The sequence below is a fragment of the Tarenaya hassleriana genome, unplaced genomic scaffold (assembly GCF_000463585.1).
Source record: "Tarenaya hassleriana unplaced genomic scaffold, ASM46358v1 Cleome6, whole genome shotgun sequence".
Lineage (NCBI taxonomy): Eukaryota > Viridiplantae > Streptophyta > Magnoliopsida > Brassicales > Cleomaceae > Tarenaya > Tarenaya hassleriana.
The window spans coordinates 3565422-3590905 of NW_010968505.1; the positions used below are offsets into that span (position 1 = coordinate 3565422).

Below are 25484 nucleotides of genomic sequence, written 5' to 3' on the forward strand. Positions count from 1 at the left end.
TGTCACACTATTTCCAAGAACCCAGCCAATTTTTTGAAGAAAAAAAAATCACAAAACATAAAATCAGAATCGTCGGAAATCAGTGAACCCTCGTGGGGCGAAATATTTCCGCTTGTAATCCCCAGAATCTGCTAAAAGTTCGAGTTTTCTCTGTCTTTCTCTCATTTCTCAGGTAAAGTTGCACGATTTCGTTCGATTCCATTGCTTTCTTGTTTTTCTCTCGGAATCTTTTCCGCGTTTTGAGTTGTCTCTGATCAAGTGAAGCGCTACTGAGTTTCCGAGTCGTTGGGTCAGTTTCCTCGGATGATTTTTGTTTTCCTCGGAGTTTCTTTCTTCAATCTATTGTGGGTTTAAGCTGTTCCTGTCGGGTTTTAGGGATCTTATTTTGTAATTCTGCTAGCGCCAATGTTTAGTACAAAGGGAGCCCGATGGTTTTCGAAGATCGATCTACGGTCCGGATATCACCAGATTCGGGTTAAGGAGGAGGACATACAGAAGACGGCTTTCCGGACGAGATATGGGCACTTCGAGTTCGTGGTCATGCCTTTCGGGCTCACGAACGCGCCTGCGGTGTTCATGCAACTGATGAACCGCGTATTCATGGACTACCTGGATGAGTTCGTCATCATCTTCATTGATGACCTCCTTATATACTCGCCGGATCCGCAGACACATGAGGAACACCTGCGGAAGATATTGTGGAGATTGAGGGAGAACCGGCTGTACGCGAAGTTCAGTAAGTGCAACTTCTGGCTACAGGAGATCGGGTTCCTGGGACATGTGGTATCGGCCAGAGGCATTCAGGTCGATCCAGCAAAGATCGAGGCCGTCATGGAGTGGCAGTCCCCGACTTCCGCGACGGAAGTCCGGAGCTTTTTGGGGCTAGCCGGTTATTACCGACGATTCGTCGAGGGATTCGCCAAGATCGCTCGACCCATGACAAAGCTGACGGGGAAGAACGTCATATTCGAGTGGACGGCAGAGTGCGAGGAGAGCTTCGGAGAATTGAAGCGGAGATTGACATCAAAACCGAATTGAAAACTGTCATTTATATCACAACCAAATTCAAAAATCGAGCTCCAAAACCATAACTTATGATAGAACCTATACCCAAAACCGAATTATATATCCCAAAATCGAACCTAAACCTATAATCTAACCTATACCCAGAACCGAACATATACCCAGATTCGAACAGATAATGAAGAAATCAACTCTAACCTTTCTATACCCAGAATCATGGATTCGAAACCTAAAAAGGACCAAAGAAAGAGAAGGCGAGATACGGACAACCCAGAGACTCGAACCCTTACACCAACGAAAGAGAGAGTGGAGGTGAGAGACCGGACTTGAGAGTCGAGAGTCGAGAGAGAGTTAACACATACCTTCACAGAGAAATCGAAGAGAGGAGAGCGCCGATTCACCACTAAGATGAGAGTTCTCCAAGTCGCACGAAATTCGCCCTCCGTTTTTAATTTCTAGAGTTTCTAATTTTTCCCAGATTTAGAGCACACGATTCTCAATTGGGGATTTTAGGGCTTTTGAAATGTTTACAAAACCGGATTGGTTTTTTGTTAAACCGTTTCGATTAATTGAACCGGTTAGTCCGACGTGGCAAAACACGTGGATGCTTAGTCGGATTTAATAAAGCTGAATCATCGATTTTTTACCGTTGAACAGTGACACGTTAAACGCCGTCAACCATATATGTTTTATTTGGTAAATTTTTAAAAGTATGGGTATTTATATGAGACTTTTGAAAAGTATAGGTATTTATCTGGGAATTTTATAGTATAGATATTTATCTGGGAGTTTTGTAAAAGTACAGGTATTTATCTGCGATTTTCCCTAATTTCTAATAGCATGCGTGCATGCATGCATTGTAGTAGCGATGACGTGGAAACAGTTATGTTAATTATCTTTAGATTGTTCCGACACCGAAATATTTCATTTTGATTTTGCGTTTTTTATATTATTATTTTTATCTATTTTATAATTTTAAGTAGATTTTAATAACATGAATTAGTGGGAAAACATGTGTGCGTCTCACGATTCTTCTTTAAATTCACTACGCGTATGATTAACGCGCTCATGCAGCGCGTGGAAGCACACTCATCAAACTTTTTATCTGGGAATCCATAAAAAAACCCTATTCTCACTGTCAAAGAACATAACGCCAATGTCACACTATTTCCAAGAACCCAGCCAATTTTTTGAAGAAAAAAAAATCACAAAACATAAAATCAGAATCGTCGGAAATCAGTGAACCCTCGTGGGGCGAAATATTTCCGCTTGTAATCCCCAGAATCTGCTAAAAGTTCGAGTTTTCTCTGTCTTTCTCTCATTTCTCAGGTAAAGTTGCACGATTTCGTTCGATTCCATTGCTTTCTTGTTTTTCTCTCGGAATCTTTTCCGCGTTTTGAGTTGTCTCTGATCAAGTGAAGCGCTACTGAGTTTCCGAGTCGTTGGGTCAGTTTCCTCGGATGATTTTTGTTTTCCTCGGAGTTTCTTTCTTCAATCTATTGTGGGTTTAAGCTGTTCCTGTCGGGTTTTAGGGATCTTATTTTGTAATTCTGCTAGCGCCAATGTTTAGTACAAAGCGACGAATTAAGACAAATTTGTCTAAGAATCAAACATGCATGTCTATTAAAGAACGAAATGAAGAAATGTGGATGATGGAATTCAGATTTTCGGGTTCTGTTCATTCTGAATGAGCAGAATCATGGACTAATTTCTGGGTTGGGTTGTATGCTATAGGACTAGGGAGATTCGTCAGATTAAGGAGCGTGAATTTCGTTAGCATTGGTTATAGTTTGAGCAATGAATATGGCTTAATGCAGCTTATATTCAATCAATCTAAAGTCGTCAGCTTTTGGTTAACTTTGTAGTGTATATAAGGAAGCATGACGGTGGGGAGCATGGTGGAAGTGGATGTGAGCTCAGATGAGGAATCAGACATTAGCGAATCTGAAATTGAAGAATACGAAACAAAAATCTACGAAAAACTCAAGGGCGGAAAGCCTGTGGTGAAAGTCTCACCTCAGGATTTCGTCTGTCCTTACTGTCCAAAAAAGAAGAAGTCGAGTTATCAGTACAAGGATCTCCTTCAGCATGCTTCTGGAGTCGGTAATAGCAACTCCGAGAAAAGAAGTGTCAAGGAGAAGGCGAGCCATCTTGCTCTTGCAAAATACCTCGGGAAGGATCTTGCAGATTCCACAACCCCATCTACGGCCGTGAAAAGCTCCGATCCTCTTCAGGGATGTGACCATTACGAGAAACTCGTCAGTCCTTGGAAAGGTTCGTTCTGGTTATAATTTTTAAGTCTAATAATTGTTTCATACTGTTACTAACAATGTTGTCAAGAAACTAAGTTTGTATCATATTTGTGATTGTTTATCACGTGTGCCTCAAATTACTTAACAAAACTTGAGTTTGGGGTGTATCAGGCATTGTGGTTAATATCCCGATTACAAAGACAGAAGATGGTCGGTCTACTGGGGAAAGTGGATCGAAACTGAGGGATGAATATATTCAAAGAGGATACAATCCAGTTAGGGTTCGTCCTTTATGGAACTACATGGGCCATTCAGGAACCGCAATCGTTGAATTTAACAAAGAGTGGACTGGACTTCACAATGCTTTGTTGTTTGAAAAGGAATATCAAGCAGATGGTCATGGGAAAAAGGATTGGTTGAAAAACGGTCCAAAATCTGGCCTATATGCATGGCTTGCCCGTGCTGATGATTATAATGCGAAAAACATTATCGGAGAACACTTACGAAAGATTGGTGACCTCAAAACTATCTCCGGTCTAATGGAAGAAGAGGCCAGGAAACAGCAAATGCTTGTACAGAATCTGACACAAATGGTTGAGGATAAAAACAGACACATGAAGGAGATAAAGGAAAAATGTTCGAGTGCTTCTCTAGAGCTTAAGGAAGTGATAGAAAAGAAGGAAAAACTTCTTCAAGGTTACAATGAAGGTGTGTGTGTTTTCCTCTGGTATCAAAATGCTGCTTCCCTCAGAGACATCCTCTCTTTTATGATTTTATCTTCGTCACATTGTGTTAATGATCATCTTAGAGTAGATTACTAGGGCATGCTTTTATTTCTATCACATGTTGTCTTTGTGTTTGTAGAGCTGAAGAAAACGCAACAAATACAAATGGATCATTTCTATAGGATCTTTGGTGATCATGAAAAACAAAAGATTCTGCTGGAGACTCTGAGGCAAGAGCTTGAATGGAGAGGATTGGAGTTGGAACAACGTGAGGCGCACAATGAAATAGAGAGAAAAAAGTTGGCAGAAGAGCTCGAAGAGGTATACATTAACATGCTTATGGTTTGGTTCATTCCTCTGACATGTATCTGACCTCAAATATGATTACCGAAGAAAAAAAAAAGGCATAAGGGTTTAAGTAGTCGTTCTTTCTGTTTCATCATTCTTTTACAGAATGCCATTAAAAATAGTTCTCTTCAACTAGCTGCCATGGAACAACAGAAGGCCGACGAGGAAGTGAGAAAATTGGCTGAAGAGCAACAGGTCAGAGGTTGTCCTAATTTACAGGGTTCAGTTGTTGCCTTGTGAAACTTGTGTGACTGATTGTGGCCAAGCTTGTTTATACTTCAGAGCCTAAAGAAGAAGCTTCATGAGAAAACAATTGAACTAGAAAGACAACTAGACCAGAAACAGGCACTTGAGCTGGAGATTGAACAACTCAATGGACAGTTGAAGGTTATGAAGCACATGGGATCCGACGATGACGTTGAAGTTGTGAAGAAGGTTGAGACAATGGTGAGCGATCTAAGTGAGAAGGAAAGAGAACTTGCAGACTTGGACAAATTTCACCAATCTCTGATTGTAAGAGAGAGGAAGATCAATGATGAGCTTCAAGATGCTCGCAAGGAATTGATAAGTGTTCGTATCTCTCGACCGGCTTTTGTTGAACCTATTGCTCTTTACACAGGACATTGTTATGGGCAACTTGTCATGTAGGATTTAATCTTATCACAAGCTCAGATGGTATTGAATGTGATAGGGTAGATTGATTGTATATAATGACAATAAATTAAACACTTTGTTTGGTTATTCCCTTGATTTTTTCGGTTAATAATTCATTTGCATTGCAGATTCTAAAAGACATGAATTCATATATCGGCATTAAAAGAATGGGGGAGCTCGACAACCAACCGTTCCTGGAAGCAATGAAAAGAAAATATAATGAAGAAGAAGTAGAATACAAAACAGTTGAAGTTTATCAGCTCTGGGAGGAATATCTTAAAGACCCAGATTGGCATCCTTTCAAGCGGATTAAGGTGGATAACGGGGACAGAGAAATGGTACGCCTTTTTTGTATAACGCTCAAGAACGGGTGATTGTAGCTTACCGTGCAAAGATAACCACGAAGAGATTTAGAGATTTACGGCTTATATACTTGCTGAAACTCTGTGCTTATGCATGTATGCATACTCCTATAATCTGCATGTCATGGATTTTCCATGTTTGATCTTCTTTCTCAAGGCCCGTTCTTTGGTTTAGTGTTTGCATAAAGAAACCAAGATGTGCATGTAAAAACTCTCATCAGTATCATGCTGACCCGGAAAACGTTTTTCTATTGATCAGGAAGTGATAAATGATGACGATGAGAGGCTGAAAGATCTGAAGAAAGAACTGGGCGAAGGCCCGTACAAGGCGGTTACATCGGCTCTGTTGGAGATAAACGAGTATAACCCGAGCGGAAGATACATAACCTCGGAGCTGTGGAACTTGAGAGAAGGCAGGAAGGCTCTTTTGCAAGAGGCTGTCACTTGTCTTCTTGAACTGTACGATAAGGCAAAACGCAAGCGAGGGATGGCTTGAGTTCTTAAAGGTTATCATATCTTATCGCCTTATCCGGCCATTACACTAATAATCGTGGAAAACGCTAGTTCCTTCCACGTTTTGCCCCGTCTAAGATCGGTTTTTCACCGTTGTGGGAGACTGGAAAATGCAGAAGCTGGTCTTAGTAACAACAACTACTGTTGTCTAAAACTAGCAAGAAGTTATTTATGTTTGATGAACTTTGGTCTGACTTTAGTGATTATGAATGGATCGACTGTAAATGATTGAAGCTTTATCTATCTGTTTCTTCTGGTGGTACTTACAGATCCAATAAGCTGAACAACAATAAAAGAATATCTATAAAACTACAAGTCCAGATCCTGCCAAATTACAGAATGAAATAAAACCACAAAGAAAAGAATGGAGAAAAATAAAATAAAACTACAAAAGTCTTGTGCAAGGGACCCATCTTATTTTCCATTGGAGTCATTTACAAATTGCAAAAAAAAAATGCTGGTGATGAACAATAATCAAAGTTAAAGGTGGGTCTTTTTCTTCTAGAAATTGGGTTGTGAATTTTTGTTGTTTCATTTGTACAGTTTGTGACCTTGTTCCTTTGTCAAATGAAAGTTACATTACCTTTCTTCTTCTTCTTTACATGGAACCAGTTTGGACAGTAGATCCAACAACTCTGTTCCTGTCTGATGCTGGATTCTCCAAGGTTTTCGGAACTCCAGTTTGATGTTTCCCCTGCTGTTTCACTTGGTGCTTCGACCAGTAAGCATGTGCGGCCAAGACCCTGTCCAGTAGTTCTTGTGGCACTGGCTCTCCTCTTCGTTGTTGCGGAGATATACTCGCGGTATGGACCAGCGTCTTCCATTTGTCCTGCCAAAATCCCGAGAAACTGTTAACATAAGCTATGTCTTTACGAGAATTTTTCATGCAGAGTCGGTTTTTCTACCTTCAAATCCACGTAAGTTCTGTGATCTGCGTTTTCGAAAGCACGTAACTTTACGTCACGCCATCTGCAGGATGAGATTACAGGTCTTTAGTTCCATGAGCAAAAAAGTCAGATCACTACGACAAGTGAATAGCCATTGCCAAACCAGTTGTGTGTGTATTTTACCTGCCAGTCCCGAGTTCTTCAACTGCTTGTACCAGAGCTTCAACTTCGCCCACAGAGAACGGTCTCCTGGTTCTGCGTTGTGCAAAGTCGGTACACTTGGGTTTCTGGTTAACTGGGACTATAGCCAGTGCCTCGACTTCCACGGCTGGAACTGGAACCAGTGCCCTTGAATCTGACAAGGATTCATCAGCTGATGCTTCACTCTGATACGGAACTAATTCATGGTTATTCTCCGCACCATTGCCCGGATGAATCATGTCTTCTGCATCTCGGAGGGGGCAAGGATTTCCAGAATCTAACACGGGAGAAGCTGCAGACCTGGGAAGATCATAAGAAACGCCTATGCTTATGTATTCCCAAAAGGGTTTAATTCTAAAAATAGTAAACCCGCAGAAGAACATACAATTAGTAGTACCTTTCGGACAAATTTGTCGAGTCAGATGGCACAGAAAGACGAAGATCTTCTGAGCAAAAAAGCGTTGATACTTTAGCGGGACCAGGCTCTAAGGTGAACCCAAGGTTGCCGATATTTTCTTCACATGAGATGCCAGTCTGTGATAGAGTTTTGCTGTCATCTCTAACCTTCTTCCCTTGAACAAGTACCCCGACACGTACTCCACCGTCGAGTAAGGCAGTCACAGCCTCCAACACCGTCCTCTACATATCCCATAAGTAATAAGATCACGACTATGTTGTAGAGTAACCCCAACCATCTGCTGTAGCCCACAACAAGAAAAACGACAAATATCGCTAGAAGACACTAGAAAAAATACCTTTAGTGAGCCCACTGTCGTGCTTTCTGGAACTTCGATAAAAAGCTCTGGTATCCTAAAGGACTTGATGCTGAACTTTACTGCAAAAGACATTACAAAGTACATATAATGAGAGATCTTCACTCTGAACTATCAAACGTTAAGTACCATGAGAATCATTGAAAGAAAGACCTATACCTGGGGAGAGCAGACCGCTCCCTCCTTTCTCAGGTGAATTGGAAACACTTTCACTACTGAGCCCTCCATCAGAAGTCACAACCGAGCCTCTGTCAGACGATCTTCTCCTCTTACAAATGGCATCACGCTGCCATCCTTTGTAGCCATAACATGACTTCCTTTTGCGGTACAGAGCCTTCAGGCCACCATCTATACACATCCACATTCCACAGTCAGTGTAAGAATAACTCGGGCAAAAAAATGCAGGAATTCTCTCTGCAGATACAGTATAGTTTGATGCTAACCAGCTCTTTTGTGTTCGTAATCCTTCAACTTGGGAACTGCTTTCCAATACTTGGATGACAGCAGCTTTCTTATTCTCCGATCCCCAATTCGTGTTGAAGGCCTATACGAATTGAATTTATTGCTAAATTTGTAACACCTAAAAAAGTTTTCGTCATCATCTCTGCTACCTAACTTAGTATGATTCCCATATCTAGCAAAAGAACCGTTACGGACCGGGTCCTTGCAAGATGGCGATTTTACGTCACCATCAGAGTGAACTGATTCAGGAAACGGCACACGTAGTTTGGCCGTATCCTTTGGCTCACAGATATCAGCTACTGTTAAACCTCCATCACCCAATCTTTTGGTTGCTTCTCCTTGTCCTTCAAACCCAGTATTCACAAAAACATCACCTTTTTCTCCAAGGATGCCCCCGAATTTGCAAGAGAAATCAGGATCCTCTTTCTTGTTTTGATACCCTACAGGCTTCAAATCATGAGCCATATCATAGTCAGACACTGCAATTCGATCCAAAATGCCAAAGTCCTCGCAAAACGAAAACTTGTTTAGCAGACACTTCTCGCTAGTGATATCATCAGCAGACTTCAAGCCAGAGTTTCCCCGATCAGGAAGCTCGGTTTTCAAAGGCTTATATTCATCTACTTGTTCTTGTTTAATCTCTTTACCCAAATTATTTAGATCATCCCCTTCGAAAGCATTAGTAGAAGCTGACGAACTTTCGCTTTCTTGCAGTAATTTTCCAGCCAGAGAAGCAAGCAAATCAATTGCACAAATCTGATCATCATCATCAATGCTTTTGCTTAAGATCTTCCTCTGAAACAGCAACCACATTCATCAGAAAAAGAACTCATCACATTGACATAACGGATCCACATGTTGACATGATCGTTTTACCCTGCACGAACGAGGAGCCTTCGGGATATTGGAGAACTCAAAGCCATTGGATCCGCAATCTAATCTTCTCTTGAACACCATCTCTCAAATGTGCATATCAATTCAACTTCATAACCTGCGAAGAATGAACACATGCATCAACCACGTGATCATCACGAATCAAAATCAAGAACCACGAATTAAAAAAAGGAATCAAATTTCATTTGAAGGGTGTGTTCCAGGAACCAAGCAATGTCTGCTAAAACTGGGAAACAGGCATGTACATACATACATCCATTCATGAGATGGATAATCGTCAGATCAAATCTCCGCCATACACTTTTTTATTTAGATTTTAAAAATTTTCCCGAATACCCGAATATTTCTCCACCAATCTATCAAATTTACAGATCCAAGTACACAGGTGAAGATCTTCGAATGCAAATGCAAAATTTATAAACAAAAGGGTATTTCAGAATTCTGAAGATCAAAATTGACAGAGAACAAAAACATCTGAACAGATGAATCAGAGGCAAACCCAGAAGATCGGTTAACCGTAACAATTACTAAAAGTAATTTAGATCAGATCAACGACCGCACCAGAAACGGATCAAAGAGATCATTGAAACGAGAAGCATGCGATGAAAATGCAAAAGCAGAGATCAATCAAGGACTCAACGAGGAAACTAAACGACAAAAACAAAAGAGAAACAGAAGCAGATCCAACAATTTAACTCAAATGCCAGATTTCACTTAGAATCCCAAATGCAAATTTCGTAATTCATCTGAAAACAATTAATCCTCCGATGCTTCCGATCAGATCTCGATCAAACTGGCAATTCCCACCAAACCCGCCAAACAAATTATTCGAATTTTTGAAACTCAAGCATCAAGTCCAAATCATCACAGCCCAGAGAAGCACATTTAAAAAAAAAAATTATCTCCGGCTTCCGGAGAAGAGAAAACGGATCAACAAAAGAAAACAAAGAATTCCAAAAAAAAAATAACAATTGCGATCAATTCGAAACTCACCTACCAGCAACCAATTCTCTTACCACGATCCTGCTCCAATTCCGATCAGATAACGCAAATTGAATCCAGATACGACAACTACTGTACAATTAAAAATTTACAGGTGATCAACGAACAATTCGAAATTCACAGATTTCAGAAGGAAAATTTCTCGATCCTCCCTCTCATTTCTTTTTCTTTTTCCGTTTTATTTGTTGCTCTCTCTCTCTCTAATAGAAATTATGAAGAAGACACAAAACCCATTGGAAACAGAAACCATGGAAACCAAACTAAGATGCTTAAACCCCTTATATTCTCAAGAAATATACAGTTTTATTTTTATTTTTATTAAAAATAATAATGACCACACAACCGGATTATCCGGTAACAAGCACTGTTTTACCGACTATAGGCGGTCACCTCCTAAACCTCTCCGACTATTTCTTAACCCCTAAATTTAAAGAAAAATGGGAGGCTCGGCCACGTGGAGGATCCTCTCAGTACAAGAAACCTTTTTTCGTTGTCAGAAAATTTTAATAATTTATAAACAAAAATAGGGAAAATTCATGGGGAATATTACGAGGAGATGATCCGGCGTGGATCGCCATTTACTGTTCCGTGCACGTTCCGTTCCTATTGGTCCACGTGGACAAGATGATGATGATGTTGTGCCTACGTGGCTTGAGCTGCGATTATTTTGTCTGATTTATAAAATAAAAAGGGTATGAAATCAAATATTATATCAAAGATACCCTCTATTTCTCATTTTTATTTCAAGATATACCTTTTTTCATCTGTGAATATGCGATCCATATAATTAGAAATTTAATTTTGGTCACATTGGTCATAATATTAAATTTATAATTTTTTATGAAATGATTAGTTATATATATAATATATGAACATAATGAATGAGTGTGATCATCATAAATTTAACATTATGACCAAAATAATCAAGATTAAATTTCTAGTCATATGAATCATAGAGTCAAAGTTGGAGAATGATATGAAATCAAAATAACAAATGGATGATATTTTTGATAATGCCCCCAAATCAAACCCCAAATGGTAAAAACGCCAAAATCATTTAAGTGAATTAGCAAAATAAACTATGCAAACGGCACTTCTTTTACTAAAATAGATTAATAGTGTGTGTATATATATATTACATTGCTTACGTAATATGTTTATTATGCTCCCACATTATTTTATACATAACTTTATTAGTAAATATGCAAAAATCGGTACTAGGTAAGATTTTAAATAATATATGTATAATACGATAATTAGCACCTATTATATATTAGAATCAAATTTGAAAATTGAAAATCATCAATGATGCAAACCAAATATTTTTCCTTTTCTTGGTCAATCTTTCTAACTATAAAATAGATTTTAAGAGAATATAAATTTACATGCAAGATTATTTACGGAGCAGTCATATTGTATTTTATAATTAACGAGATTTATTTTATTTTATTGTGCGTGAGATCCAACCGCCCAACAAAATATATGATATTTTATTTAATGGAAAAATAAAACAAAATGGTATGTTATAAAATAAAAATAAGATTCCCCTTCCACATGATTGATAGTCCACATCACAGCTCTCGTGAATTTGTTCAATATTTAATACTCCAACAATATTGGATTTTATATCCATGTGTGCTCATATGCATATAAGACATCCCACTAATTGCTGCTTCTGCCCACCTCAAAAAATTTAATATTATCATGTAGATTATTTAATCATTATGAAATAATTATCCATATTATCCATCGACATGAATATATTATAAATATATATATGTATATATATCTGCAAATGTTAACGCATAAAGTTATGATTTTTTTTATTACGATAGAAAACCTCTATCCTATAACCTTTCGGATCGGACACCGGATACCGCAATGCCTTTCAACCCATAGACCGGATAAGAACGACATCAGGACAGCGGGTATTGTGCCATTATAGTATCTAAAAAATTTAATCTTAAAATTGTGAGAGAAAATTTAACAGATTGCTATGCAAATATATATATATATATATATATATATATCATTTTTAACGTTTTTTTTCTGGCTTTTAAAAGAGTCATATTCTTATAAAATATTTCTGAGATTTAACTTAAATTTTGTAGACATGAAAATATATTTGGCTCATTTACAAAATAAGATGGTTATTCGTGTGGATATGAAATCCTTGAAGATATGATGAAAAACGAACAGGTGGCTCTAAACTTCGTTTCAAATGTCTGAAGCCAATCTCTTGGGAGATGATCTGACCGGTTCTTCCAGTTCTCCAGTTCTCAAACAGTTCGTTGTTTCTAACGCTAATGAAGACACGTGTCGGTTACTTTCCGGTCAACTTTGGCGGATCCAGTTAGTATATTCTTTGCACCTGATTCCCAACCGGTAACCCACCTTCTATTTCACTGTCTATTTATTGTAAAATAAAATATTTATTTTTTATGACCAGCGATGTGGTGATTAATATTATTATGGGGATATGAAAAATGCAACCTTGAAATATAAATTTATATTATTATTATTATTAAGCTTACATTAAATTAATGTTTGATGATTATAATAAAAAACGGTCCAAGGATTGAAAGGAACAAATGCGTAATGTGCAGTGTATGAGACATGTGACGACTTGGAGGTTACAGCAGGGTACTTTTTCTTGTGAGTTTTCTCATCTTCTAAAATAAAATATAACATTAACATAAATAAATCTATAACAAATGATTTTTTAATGAAAATAATCATTTTTAGCGTGTGATTTAATAGATTCATATGAATTATTGTTTTCTTAAGTTATATTTATAACGTTATATCAAAACGTTTACTGCTATGTAATGTAACACGTCATATTTAGAGTAGCCCTATATTTTTTTTTTTCTAACTCTTTGTATAACTAGACCATCAAATTTTTTAAAATGAAATTATGTTCTATTTATGAATATCTTTGTAGATAATTTCTTTAAAAACGGAATAACTAGTGTTATTTTCTATTTTTGTTTTAAAAACACAATACGTTACAATAAGTATAACTATATTATACATGAAAAATAATTGGTCTTCACATTTTAAATAATAATATAATGTTCATGTACAAATCTTTATCATATTAAAAAAAGGCAATTCGACATTTTTTTTGTTAATTTTAAGAGGTTTTTTTGGGGACACATCTTTGAAGATCGAACTGTTTCTGTCGGCGTGTGTGTATATATATATTTATTTATATATATTAAAAAGAAAAAATCACATATAAATACCTAAATTTTTATAAAAATCCTATATAAATATCTGAACTATATACCTGAACTTTTTAAAAATCTTATATAAATACCTAAACTTCTGAAAAACTTCCATATAAACCTAAAATACGTTAATAATATCACCTATTTTTATTTGAAAAATATCTGAAATTTGTATTTATTTGAAATTTTTTTTAAAAGCCTAGGTATCTATATAAGATTTTTTAAAAATTCAGGCATTTATATGGAAATTTTATAGTTTAGATATTTATGTGGAATTTTTGTAAAAGTTAAGGTATTTATATGTTATTTTTTTAAAAAAATAAAAATTTTAAAAATAAAACAAGCCATGGCCTTCTTATCTCCGAGAGTACAGCTAAGCCATGAAGAATACATTTGTTCCTTTTTTTTTTTCTGTCGCCGATTTGAAGCAATCATACCTTCATTTTTTTTTAATTTCATTATTTTTTTCTTAGGGTAATGATATAATATTACATTTTATGGAATCTCTATGCAATATATATTCCATATTTTAACGCGGCTGTGTGTAAGGATTGACACCGACGGGTGTCTAATAGGAATACTCAATTCAATTTATATATTTTCACTCACAAATGTAAAATTTTAACTAAATTTTCAAAATAGCGTAAATCGACTTTTCTTTCGAAATGTAGATTTGGTGTAATTTCTATTTTAAAAACATTTACTAGAAATTATATTTTTTTTTATTTAATAAATTCTCTCGTATTAATATAAACTACTAGTTTCAGCTATTAAATAAACTTATCTTAGTCCAAACTTATTAACATATTCACGTTTTATTCAACAAATTTAATATTATTTATTCACCAATATAACAGTGACCAGATTAAACCAGCATGATATATTGACATATTTATATTAGTTGTATCTCTATTCTAAAAAAATATGGTAACAAAAAATTAATTTTTTTATAATCCGAAAGTTAACTAAATTTTTGACCCAACTAAATTTTCTATAAAATCGGAAAAGTTCGAGTAAATGTTTCTCTTCGTATTTGGATTTAAACTCTGACGGTTTATACTATTTTGTTGTTTTTAAATTAAAATATGTATTTTTAGAGGTTTCTATAGATAATGAAATTCTAAAGTTATGTATTAAGGTCTGGACACTTTTAGTAAGAACGAGGAAGACCGCACGTTAATGAACGGGAGGAAGAATACCTTGGTACAAGTTCTACTCCATCTATATAATTTTAACTATATTATGCAAAATTAATATCTAATATATATATATATATATATATATATATATATTCTTTTGGAAAAGGGTTCTTTTTTTTTACTGATGGGTAACTAAAAGTATTCCATATTATTCGACTGATTTAGAAATTTATTGTTTTGGTACTCCACAAATAGTTAAAGATTATATTTATATTATCATGAACAGAAAGTGTTTGTATATATATATATATGTGTGTGTGTGTATGTATGGATGCGTGAGGGAAGAAACCTAAAAGGTACGATTCCAAAACCGGTAGCTCCAAGAAACCTTTTGTTTTTTTTTAATTAAAATGTTGGGCATTGCGTGAAAAGCAATATAACTGTAAAAATAAAATGATCAAAGATTCTTTATTATTATTATTATTATTATTATAATTAGTAGTAGTAGTATTAGTATTTTTCTGACAAAGTGAAATATGATAGAACCGAACCAATCTAAACTATCAAATTTTCTAGTTTTTAAATTAGACTAGACACATCTATTTTATCCGTTTTTTTGTTATATCGCGAATTGATCTTGAACGACGTTCAACTATGAACCGCTATCTTTAAACCTTGTACATTCAGACTAATCCCCATTCATCTTTGGGTCAATGCACTAAGCGGTAAAAGATTGGTCTGAATGATAATTTCATTCCCGATTTGAACACTCTATAAATTTAAAACGGTATATTTTAACCAATTTCGTCTTTTTGTACCAAAAAAAATTCTGTATGAATGATGTGAAAATAGAGTTTAAGGTCTAGAAATATCATCATGGATTTAGTAAAAAGCAAACATCTATTGCAATTCACATTAATAATAATACGGAAGAAAAAAAGAAATAAATTATATCGGAAAAGGACCACAGAAGTAGATATCAACAAAAGGGAACAAAGGGCATTAATTTTTGGTGGGGTGTTATAATGAGCCTCTTTTGTGAATTTAAATTTGGAATGGTCCGACATTTTTATCGACCACTGAAACCAAGAAATATAATTTACGACCACATGTTTCATGACGCTGAAACGATTGGATCGTTTTTTCTTAGATAAGGAAGGATGGAGGAGATGTTTGGCCCACTTTCTCATCATGCCCGTTTTCTCTTCTTGTTTGGTCTTCAATTAAACAATTGATTAAATAAAGAAAAAGACGATGCTTGGTGGTGAATTTTTATATTGTTTAGTACAAAAAAATTGCATACTTTGAATTTGCGGATGAATTAACGTTTTGTTGGGGATTTGTGTAATATATACCTTTTTTGTTTGTGGGCTTCAAAATTTTAATCCATGCAAATTAAGAAGATTAAAAAAAAAAACCTTTTTGGTCAATAACAATTGCGGCGGTTCATTAGAAAACTTGGATTTGATCGTATTTTAATTCTAATTTAATTTCCAATTCAAAGGTTTATTTTGAATTTAAGACTGAAGCCGAATTAAAACCAAACAAAGTTCTCTATTATGTTTGTGGCTTTTGCCTTGGTAAGAACATATAATAATTTTAAAGGAAACAAAAGATTAGGTTTGTTGGGCAATCAAAGTCCCCGTCTTTTTCTTTTTGTTCTCATTTATACTCAAAAGTCGATGATTCTCCAGCACTTAGCAGTACCGTCAAAATAAGGTAACAACGCTGAAAGAAACGAAACGAAGATTCGATTCAATGGCACAGTTCATCATCATCATCATCACCATCATCATCCATTGCCCAACCATCACATACAAGTAACACACGCGTGTCTCGGAAACTGACCTGAGGAAACTCCTTAGAAGCATTTTCTGTGAACGATCGATGGTCCAGACTCGTCGTACTCCGCTTTCGCAATCCACATCTGCATCCGAAAAACACGTTTTTGTTTAGTTGGTGAGTCAAATTTCGTGGTTAACGAGACGAGGTTCATCGATAAGAGTGTATACGGACCTGTTGGAACGTGCTGAGGGAAGCCAAGATGGAACCACCGATCCAGACGCTGTATTTACGCTCGGGCGGGGCAACGACCTTTATCTTCATGCTGCTCGGGGCGAGAGCTGAGATCTCCTTGCTCATCCTGTCAGCTATGCCGGGGAACATCGTCGTTCCACCGCTCAGAACGATGTTCCCGTAGAGGTCCTTTCTGATATCCACATCACATTTCATGATTGAGTTGTACGTTGTCTCGTGGATTCCTGAGGACTCCATACCTATCAAGGAAGGCTGGAAAAGGACCTCGGGGCATCTAAAACGTTCAGCTCCGATAGTGATCACTTGCCCATCTGGCAACTCGTAGGTTTTCTCGACTGCAGAGCTCGTCTTAGAAGTTTCTAGCTCTTGCTCGTAGTCGACGGCGATGTACGCTAGTTTCTCCTTCACGTCTCTCACGATTTCACGTTCGGCTGTGGTTGTGAAAGAGTACCCACGTTCCGTGAGAATCTTCATAAGGTAATCAGTGAGGTCTCGCCCAGCAAGATCGAGACGGAGAATGGCGTGTGGAAGAGCATAACCCTCGTAGATTGGTACAGTGTGGCTAACACCATCACCAGAGTCCAAAACAATACCTTAACACACAATATAGAAAATCAGTGTTACACGATCATACAAGCAGAAAGATTACGGTTTTTTTCAGAACCAGTCATTTGAAAAACCAGCCGTTAAACCAACACACTCACCAGTTGTACGACCACTGGCGTACAAGGAAAGGACCGCCTGGATGGCGACATACATGGCCGGAGCATTGAAGGTCTCGAACATGATCTGGGTCATCTTCTCACGGTTAGCCTTAGGGTTCAGAGGAGCCTCAGTAAGCAGAACGGGGTGTTCTTCCGGAGCAACACGGAGCTCATTGTAGAAAGTGTGATGCCAAATCTTTTCCATGTCATCCCAGTTGTTCACGATACCGTGCTCAATCGGATACTTCAATGTCAGAATACCTCTCTTCGACTGTGCCTCATCCCCAACATATGCATCTTTCTGACCCATTCCAACCATGACACCAGTGTGACGTGGGCGACCCACAATGCTAGGAAAGACAGCTCGTGGAGCATCATCACCAGCAAATCCAGCCTAAGGGCAGAATCAATCCAATAACGTTGATGGATGAGACAACCAGAAACAATTTAAAAAGCAATGAAATTATATATGGAGGGCGAGGATGCCAAAATAAAAGGTAGACCCTTACCTTAACCATTCCAGTTCCATTGTCACAAACGAGGGGCTGAATGTCGTCGGTGTCCGCCATCTCCTATTCCCTCCTTACTGGAAAAAAGATGGTTATCGAACAATGTCAAAATACCAAATCACTGTATAAATTTAATACACTACCGCAGGACCTTTTGAAACTCATATCACAAAAGAAATGCAAAAGGCGAGCTATTCCCAAATTGTGTTCAATATCCAACTTCGCTTTAATCTCGTGCACCACGCAAAACAAAATCGCAGAATCTCATCTAGTTTTATGCCTAATAAAGCAAGCTATCCAGAGAACTGTTGCAAATGTACATAAAATTACATCCTAGATTATAAGATAAACGAGATAAGAACATAAGACCCTAAAAGCCATTCAGATTCTGTAAATCCAACGGCGAAATAAGTTTCACAGAAACCATTCAAACAAATCTCTGATGGTTTAGATAACTGTTGAATCTTTAGGAAAAACAATGTAATCCAAGGAAAAAGCTACATAGTAAAAACCTAGACCCCTCGAAGCTCTTAATCACCGAATGAAGACAAAACTCCGCACCGAAACATCACAGAGATTATTCAGATTTCATCGAATCTTCGAAAGACAAACAAAAACAGACCAGATACACGGCCATCGAACCATTTACCGAACAAGAACAGAAACTAACGCAGATCTATGCCGTTTTCGTACAGTTCGAGGAACAAAAAAACACGAATCAATAACAGAGAAAACGAGAAGATTCACACAGGAACCTGAAACGTCGACGAAGACGAGCGAGGCCGGTGGAGAGAGACGATGAAAGATAGGGACGTTGAGCGTGCGAGTGGCTCTTCCTACGAATGTGCAAATGTGGAAGAAGGATTTGGGGTTCATTTTAAACTTGGGGGTCGTTCCATTGATTTGACCGTTTTGCCCCCTCCTTCCCGTCTCCACAAAAACGTTTTTTTGGCTGTACATGACAGGTTTTTTCTTTGCCACTGGTTTTTTCCCCCTATTTTTCCCACAATCTCTTACCATCTCTCATTTTTTTTCTAGCTATCTGCCTATCTATATATACATAAATTTTGTGAATGTGCTTGTAGAGAAAATAAATACCAAATTTTAGTGATGATATTAAATTTAAATTATTAATAGCTAGAAAAAAGAGTGAGCTTTATTTGTATTTTTATAAATTTTAAAACGATGAATCAAATGAGATATGTAAAATTCATTTAAAATGGCTAAATGAATCGCGAAATAAAAATTTAAAGAGGTTAAAATTTTGGATTTAAAAGAGTTTTGAATTGGATTTAAATTATTTGGTTTTAGAAAATTATTCTGGATTGAACTTAACAACAGTTGATTGAATTTTAATTAAAAATCTTGTTAATTAATATTGTATATTTTAGAGTAAACATACGTAGAAAATGATCGGTCAATCGGAGAAATCTATATGAATACTCTTTCCAAATGAAAAATCGAACCTATATTGGAAAGAAGATTTACGGCGATCACCAAATTACTACCACATATCATAAATCAATAAATATTTTTTAGAAAACAAAATTTTTATACACATATATACATATACGCATACACACACTCCTTAATCTCTATCAATTGTATTATTGTAGAACCCTAAAAATAAGAGTTAGATCAAACATTATTCCGAATGGTTCATATGAAGTTTTTTAAAAAAAAGGAATGAACTGTTCACAAAACTTACGGACGCTCCAAGCCGCCATTCGAACAAAAAAAACGCGCGAACTCCAAACCAATCAAATTGGAGAATATCCGAAAAATCTAAGCCGTCAGTTTCTCCTCACCTAATCGGGCGGTCCAGATTCCCCACAGCTCAGCGCGAACTTTCTAGAAGAAAATCAAAGCATTCCCTTATAAAAAAGTATCACCGGATCACAACCCGTACCCACACAAACAGATACATCGTTGGATTTTCTTCATCATCTGAATTTTTCCGGCGATCTGGTACTATTCGTAATGGCCGCAAAAGGAGAGGGTCCGGCGATCGGAATCGATCTCGGGACGACGTACTCGTGCGTCGGAGTATGGCAACACGACCGTGTCGAGATCATCGCAAATGACCAAGGAAACCGTACGACGCCGTCTTACGTCGCCTTCACCGACACCGAGCGTCTGATCGGTGACGCCGCGAAGAACCAGGTCGCGATGAACCCGATCAACACCGTTTTCGGTATGTAAATTGTCTCTTCCTCGTAATGATTCGATCCGGATGTGATGTTGTTTGGTCTGGATTTTGCTAGATCTGGTGTTATTCGTTTCGGATCTTTGCTAATGCGATCATGAATAATAATTTAATTGGTTTAACAAAAAAAAATAATTTAAATGCCGTTGGATCTTCTTCGATTTCATAAGATCTATCATATCTTTTTTGTTGTTCGTGTTTGATTCTGTGGTGTCTGGACGTAAAGCTTCTTTCATGTCAGTGATTCTTTTGGTGCATGTGGTTTTTTCATCGGTTGTTTATATTTGTTTGAAACCTAGAGAATCAGAGTTTGAACTTTTTTTTAGGTTTTGGTGGGGCTTCTGAATATTGATTGAAAATTCTGTACAAGTGATTTGTTGACGCAGCTTTGCCAAACAGATATTGCTTGAAATTCAGTACCGTTTGAAATTCAGTACAGGTAATCTGTAGATAGCGATCTCTGCATTTAGGGAATTTGCGGAAGTAGAACTTCTGTTGATATAGATTTGTTTCTACAACGAGTTTATTGATTGATCCGTCATGATTCTGCAGATGCCAAGCGGCTTATCGGTAGGAGATTCAGTGACTCTTCGGTGCAAGGCGATATCAAACTCTGGCCATTCAAGGTCATTCCCGGTCCTGCTGACAAGCCGATGATCGTGGTGAACTACAAGGGTGAGGAAAAGCAGTTTTCGGCGGAGGAAATCTCGTCCATGGTACTTGTCAAGATGCGTGAGATTGCGGAGGCTTATCTTGGAACGTCTGTGAAGAACGCAGTGGTCACTGTCCCGGCTTATTTCAATGATTCTCAACGTCAAGCCACAAAAGACGCTGGTGTCATCGGCGGGCTCAATGTCATGCGTATCATCAACGAGCCAACAGCCGCCGCCATTGCTTATGGCCTCGACAAGAAAGCCACGAGTGTTGGTGAAAAGAACGTGCTGATATTTGACTTGGGCGGTGGCACATTCGATGTTTCTTTGCTTACGATTGAAGAGGGTATCTTCGAAGTGAAGGCCACGGCCGGTGATACTCACCTTGGCGGTGAGGATTTTGACAACAGAATGGTCAACCATTTTGTTCAGGAGTTCAAGAGGAAACACAAGAAGGATATTACCGGGAACCCGAGGGCTCTTAGGAGGCTGAGGACTGCATGCGAAAGGGCAAAGAGAACTCTCTCGTCCACAGCTCAAACCACCATCGAGATCGATTCTCTTTATGAGGGTGTCGACTTCTACTCCACGTTCACTCGGGCAAGATTCGAAGAACTCAACATGGATCTCTTCAGGAAATGTATGGAACCCGTTGAGAAGTGTTTGAGAGATGCTAAGATGGACAAGAGCACTGTGCATGATGTTGTCCTTGTCGGCGGCTCAACAAGAATCCCCAAGGTCCAGCAACTTTTGCAGGACTTCTTCAATGGCAAGGAGCTTTGCAAAAGCATCAACCCTGACGAAGCCGTTGCCTATGGTGCAGCTGTACAAGCAGCCATATTAAGTGGCGAAGGCAACGAGAAGGTTCAAGACCTCTTGTTGTTGGATGTCACTCCCTTGTCGCTCGGTTTGGAAACAGCCGGCGGCGTGATGACGGTTTTGATCCCGAGAAACACGACCATTCCGACCAAGAAGGAACAGGTCTTCTCGACCTATTCAGACAACCAACCCGGTGTGCTTATCCAAGTGTATGAGGGCGAAAGAGCGAGAACACGGGACAACAACCTCTTGGGAAAGTTCGAGCTCACGGGCATTCCTCCTGCACCACGAGGTGTCCCTCAAATCACCGTCTGCTTTGATATTGACGCCAATGGCATCCTGAACGTGTCGGCTGAGGACAAAACCACTGGACAGAAGAACAAGATCACGATCACCAATGACAAGGGAAGGCTGTCCAAGGAAGAGATCGAGAAGATGGTGCAAGAAGCCGAGAGGTACAAGGCCGAGGATGAGGAACACAAGAAGAAAGTCGAGGCCAAGAACGCGTTGGAGAACTATGCTTACAACATGAGGAACACCATCAGGGATGAGAAGATCGGATCCAAACTCTCTCCCGACGACAAGAAGAAGATCGAGGACACCATCGATGAAGCCATCCAGTGGCTTGACAACAACCAGCTCGCGGAAGCAGACGAGTTCGAGGACAAGATGAAGGAACTCGAGAGCATCTGCAATCCCATCATTGCTAAGATGTACCAAGGCTCAGCAGCCAGCACAGAAGGCAATGCAGATGTAGATGCAGATGCTCCTCCTTCCGGTGGCAGCACCGCCGGTCCTAAGATCGAAGAGGTCGACTAAACCACGACACGTCATTTCATACTCTTTCTTATTTCCAGTAGAATGAACTGAAACCTTGTGAAAATTCTCTCTCTTTTTTTTTTTGTAACCAAAGTGAATGCTACATTGTTCTCCTCCAAACCTGCAAAAACACGGCTAAATCCCTAACCCGCTACCGCTCGTAAACTGCTTAACGACCTCTTCTTCCATTTCCATGAGCTGACGACAAAAAGCTTCCACATCATGCGCCTCTTCTTTGAACGTGAATCTGAATTCTCTCCATTGGTACTCACCTTCGGCTTCCTGACAAGGCACCTTCCCCAACAAGTCGAAACCTTTCTTGTCGATAGACATCATATACACATCCTGCACAAAATCAATATCGACATGAGCTCAAAGGTCCACGAGTTACAATTCCCGACTCCCGATTTCATGTTGGCTTATTATTACCCTTGTGTTCGTGTTGAGATAGTACAAACAAAATAGAATAAGGGCTCGTCTCCTTGCTTCGCTTCTGTTGATGCCATCGACAAGTTTCGTAGACCAAACAGCTGTCCAGGAAAACCGAATATAAATATTCGATGAGATACAATGGGCATAAGCAATTTTATCCCAAGTTTGCAATGAATACGTTTACCTAACGGATCTGCTTTTGATCGCTCCATATCTTCCATGTCTATTTCCTTGGTGGAACCACTCGGATCAATAAACATGCATGAACTGGGAACAAAATCAGATGGCAGCATACATAAGAGTGAGATTACCGATCCATGAAACCATGCCCGGATCAACAAATGCTCAATCTGTAGTTTTCTAGTTAAGCACTAAACTAAAATAAGCAACGGGAGAGATTGCAGAACACATAAAGGGATCTTCTTGGTTTTGAGAATCTCACCTCGGGGTGAACTTATAAATTAGATAGTTTTCTTTTCCTTCATCGAGAATTCCTTTCAGGGCCCCACACCGTGAGGCATATGTATTGTTGGATGAATCCAAGAGGCTTTGAACAGCATATGTGGTCTCACTAATCGCTATCTTCTCTGATTGTATGATTTCTTCGAGATATTTCTTCACCGACTCAACCTTTCAGTGAGTACAACAATAAGTTGTATGTGACCATCAATGAACATGAAGGTTAAACTACAACTTCTCCACATGGAAGGTTGGACGGCTTTCCTTACCTTTCCCTCTTTGACGGGCACAATATCTCCGGTTAAAGCTACCCGCATCGGTAGCTGCATAACAAGTAAACTTCATCAGGAAAGCTAAGAATACTAGATTCATGGGTACAATAGAAATCTAACCATTTCTTACAGGCTTTTAAGGAGATACAAAAACCAAAAACCAAAACTCGACAATGTGGATAGTTAAAGGAAGCAAAGACAACGAAAGCATAGCAGATGGTAACAAACCTTATTCATTGACTTGAGCAGCGGCACAAGGGGACCAGGGACCGGACGGGCTATAGAAAAGGATCCTCGCCCATCGACCATTAGGTTCTACGAGGTATAAATAGAAAACAGCATATCGTTCAAACATGTTAATGTTACCAAGGCACAAGTTTCTGAGACTATATTCAACTAAATTGGAAATTGGCAAACATTGAAGAAGCCTGAAGCTTACCCAACAGTGTGATTCGCTTTCGGGCACCCAAAGATAAGGCTTTCCACGCTTGATCACATAATTAACCTTCGAAGTATGTATTGCACTTTTCCGATACCCAATACACAGAAACATTTGTATGATCCATGTGGAGTGTGAGAAAATGTGAATGCACTTTTAGACGGCACAAGAAACTCATACGCTGTGTATGATGACTCATAGGCCCAGTTCAACATAATCAAAAGCCGACATCCCAATGTCTGTTATCGTTCTCAAAATGATTTTGGAGTGAGCCACTCACACCCATAATGTAAATTCAACTGATGAGGCTAAAAGGGTTCGAATCAATGAAAAATACAGTAGAAATTCAGCCTAACGAGGCGAAAAGGACTCGAATTTATGAGAAATACCTTGATTTAGCTTCGGATTTGATGGTGTTGAGATACCCTTGCCAGTTCGAGACAAGTATGCTCTGTAAAATTTAAAGATGAACAAAATTTCTCAATCAGAGACGAGAGAGAGAGGGAGAGAGAGAGAGAGAGAGAGAGAGAGAGAGAGAGAGACCTTGCACTTCTCCGCTAGCGAAGAGAGAGTCGCCTTGCTTCCCTTCATCGCAGCTCTATGCACACCAACTGTTCGCCGAAATGTCTCTCTCTCTCCGTATAAGTTGATGGGGGGGTCTTACTACAGCAATTCACAGAACACGCTTTCGTCTGGAACGTATGAGCGAGCGCACATAAAAAGAAACCGCACGACGTTTACCTATAATCCACTTGCACGTCTCCTCGTTTTAGGTGTGGAAAAACGTCGCGTCGTTTTCGGCCCAATCTTCTGATTTAGTGTTTTTTCTTAAAAAAAAGTAGCGTGGTGTCCGAACATAAAAAAATGTACTGTGTTATTTATTTTGTAACACAAATGTTTGAGGAATTGATAATAAAACGCTTTGTAAATTCCAATATTAAATAAATTTTATTTAAAATTATGAAAAATGATTTAAATTATCTTTTGATATTAGGTAAATTTAGTTAGACTTCAGTCAAAATATTCCATAAACACAAAACTTTTTAATTTACCACATAAATACGCCAATATATAAAAATCTTTCAATTCGATATATCAAAGTTGACGGCTTTAAACGGCCGCTGACGTCTGTTTGACATGGCCAACGGCACTGGAGCTGGTCTCGCCGGCAATGGGACGGTGATCTCGATATGATCGACGGTTTGCTAAAACGGAGCTTCCTTCTTTCCCGAGAAAATTTTGTGTTTTCCGGGATTTCTCACATTGGGTTGTCGCCGGATACTTGGTTTTTTTTAAAATCCCAATCAACCAAAAAAAAAACTTTGCTCTTCGGACTGCGTCACGCATTCGAGAATTTCGGCTTGACCCAATTCGAGGATTAACCAAAGAAGTTGAAATTTCTTGTTCGTCATGCAAATTTTTCTGCTTTGCGACTCTGTTTCTCTTGTAAATCTGTTTGTTTCCCAAGAAAATTTCGGTGTTTCTATCTGAGAAAGGGGGAGATTAGATTTTGTCGTCTGCTCCTCCTTTCTAAAGCATAAAAAGAAAGCAAATTCCGCGTTTCAAATTACAATTGAACACGAAATTTTCATGTTTTATGATCTGGAAACGGCTGAATCTATGGAACTTTCATTGCTTCCAAGCTTGCAGAGAAGGAGACAGGGAAA

The 25484-nt window shown here is 38.3% G+C and overlaps 5 protein-coding genes across 9 annotated transcripts; 2 read left to right on the forward strand and 3 right to left on the reverse strand.

Moving 5' to 3' along the window:
* LOC104799343 (protein INVOLVED IN DE NOVO 2-like) lies at positions 1-6116 on the forward strand. Of its 3 annotated transcripts, none has more exons than XM_010521806.1 (8): positions 1-172; positions 2889-3297; positions 3447-3983; positions 4140-4321; positions 4454-4543; positions 4631-4918; positions 5131-5340; positions 5624-6116. In XM_010521806.1, the coding sequence occupies exons 2-8, from the start codon at positions 2904-2906 to the stop codon at positions 5858-5860; spliced, it is 1938 nt and encodes a 645-aa protein (XP_010520108.1). In that variant the 5' UTR covers positions 1-172; positions 2889-2903; the 3' UTR covers positions 5861-6116. The 3 variants fall into 3 exon arrangements, with proteins under 3 accessions (XP_010520108.1, XP_010520107.1, XP_010520109.1); XM_010521805.1 differs by lacking the exon at positions 1-172 and adding an exon at positions 2181-2352; XM_010521807.2 differs by lacking the exon at positions 1-172 and adding an exon at positions 2398-2469.
* Positions 6117-6235: 119 nt separating this feature from the next.
* LOC104799342 (telomere repeat-binding protein 3) lies at positions 6236-10343 on the reverse strand. Of its 2 annotated transcripts, none has more exons than XM_010521804.1 (9): positions 10092-10343; positions 9077-9191; positions 8182-8995; positions 7898-8086; positions 7721-7800; positions 7363-7604; positions 6948-7265; positions 6783-6846; positions 6236-6706 (listed from the first exon to the last, which is right to left on the reverse strand). In XM_010521804.1, the coding sequence occupies exons 2-9, from the start codon at positions 9155-9157 to the stop codon at positions 6476-6478; spliced, it is 2019 nt and encodes a 672-aa protein (XP_010520106.1). In that variant the 5' UTR covers positions 9158-9191; positions 10092-10343; the 3' UTR covers positions 6236-6475. The 2 variants fall into 2 exon arrangements, with proteins under 2 accessions (XP_010520106.1, XP_010520105.1); XM_010521803.1 differs by having other exon boundaries at positions 10088-10343.
* Positions 10344-16073: 5730 nt separating this feature from the next.
* On the reverse strand, positions 16074-18580 carry LOC104799344 (actin-like). Of its 2 annotated transcripts, XM_010521809.1 has the most exons (6): positions 18474-18580; positions 17719-17795; positions 17210-17603; positions 16485-17098; positions 16317-16395; positions 16074-16196 (listed from the first exon to the last, which is right to left on the reverse strand). In XM_010521809.1, the coding sequence occupies exons 2-5, from the start codon at positions 17776-17778 to the stop codon at positions 16330-16332; spliced, it is 1134 nt and encodes a 377-aa protein (XP_010520111.1). In that variant the 5' UTR covers positions 17779-17795; positions 18474-18580; the 3' UTR covers positions 16074-16196; positions 16317-16329. The 2 variants fall into 2 exon arrangements, with proteins under 2 accessions (XP_010520111.1, XP_010520110.1); XM_010521808.2 differs by lacking the exon at positions 16074-16196 and having other exon boundaries at positions 16198-16395; positions 18474-18579.
* Positions 18581-19626: 1046 nt separating this feature from the next.
* On the forward strand, positions 19627-22328 carry LOC104799347 (heat shock cognate 70 kDa protein 2). Its single transcript, XM_010521811.1, has 2 exons — positions 19627-19912; positions 20477-22328. Exons 1-2 carry the CDS (start codon positions 19699-19701, stop codon positions 22213-22215), a joined length of 1953 nt encoding a protein of 650 aa, XP_010520113.1. The 5' UTR covers positions 19627-19698; the 3' UTR covers positions 22216-22328.
* On the reverse strand, positions 22259-24494 carry LOC104799346. The gene is made up of 9 exons (XM_010521810.1): positions 24361-24494; positions 24207-24268; positions 23818-23902; positions 23607-23693; positions 23376-23429; positions 23090-23277; positions 22832-22914; positions 22645-22745; positions 22259-22560 (listed from the first exon to the last, which is right to left on the reverse strand). The coding sequence occupies exons 1-9, from the start codon at positions 24406-24408 to the stop codon at positions 22351-22353; spliced, it is 918 nt and encodes a 305-aa protein (XP_010520112.1). The 5' UTR covers positions 24409-24494; the 3' UTR covers positions 22259-22350.
* Positions 24495-25484: the final 990 nt, after the last annotated feature.

Coding starts and splice junctions, on each gene's coding strand:
- LOC104799343 (XM_010521806.1), top strand. CDS start 2,904: ATGACGGTGGGGAGCATGGTGGAAGTGGATGTGAGCTCAGATGAGGAA. Junction 3,984..4,139: donor TCTTCAAGGTTACAATGAAG/GTGTGTGTGTTT, acceptor TTGTGTTTGTAG/AGCTGAAGAAAACGCAACAA. Junction 5,341..5,623: donor ATAACGGGGACAGAGAAATG/GTACGCCTTTTT, acceptor TCTATTGATCAG/GAAGTGATAAATGATGACGA.
- LOC104799342 (XM_010521804.1), bottom strand. CDS start 9,157: ATGGTGTTCAAGAGAAGATTAGATTGCGGATCCAATGGCTTTGAGTTC. Junction 7,605..7,720: donor CGACAGTGGGCTCACTAAAG/GTATTTTTTCTA, acceptor TGGGATATGTAG/AGGACGGTGTTGGAGGCTGT. Junction 6,847..6,947: donor GAAGAACTCGGGACTGGCAG/GTAAAATACACA, acceptor CTCATCCTGCAG/ATGGCGTGACGTAAAGTTAC.
- LOC104799344 (XM_010521809.1), bottom strand. CDS start 17,778: ATGGCGGACACCGACGACATTCAGCCCCTCGTTTGTGACAATGGAACT. Junction 17,604..17,718: donor ATGGAACTGGAATGGTTAAG/GTAAGGGTCTAC, acceptor TTCTGCCCTTAG/GCTGGATTTGCTGGTGATGA. Junction 17,099..17,209: donor CGCCAGTGGTCGTACAACTG/GTGAGTGTGTTG, acceptor TTGTGTGTTAAG/GTATTGTTTTGGACTCTGGT.
- LOC104799347 (XM_010521811.1), top strand. CDS start 19,699: ATGGCCGCAAAAGGAGAGGGTCCGGCGATCGGAATCGATCTCGGGACG. Junction 19,913..20,476: donor CCCGATCAACACCGTTTTCG/GTATGTAAATTG, acceptor ATGATTCTGCAG/ATGCCAAGCGGCTTATCGGT.
- LOC104799346 (XM_010521810.1), bottom strand. CDS start 24,408: ATGAAGGGAAGCAAGGCGACTCTCTCTTCGCTAGCGGAGAAGTGCAAG. Junction 23,903..24,206: donor AAATCCGAAGCTAAATCAAG/GTATTTCTCATA, acceptor GTATCGGAAAAG/TGCAATACATACTTCGAAGG. Junction 22,915..23,089: donor ATTTATAAGTTCACCCCGAG/GTGAGATTCTCA, acceptor TTTTGTTCCCAG/TTCATGCATGTTTATTGATC.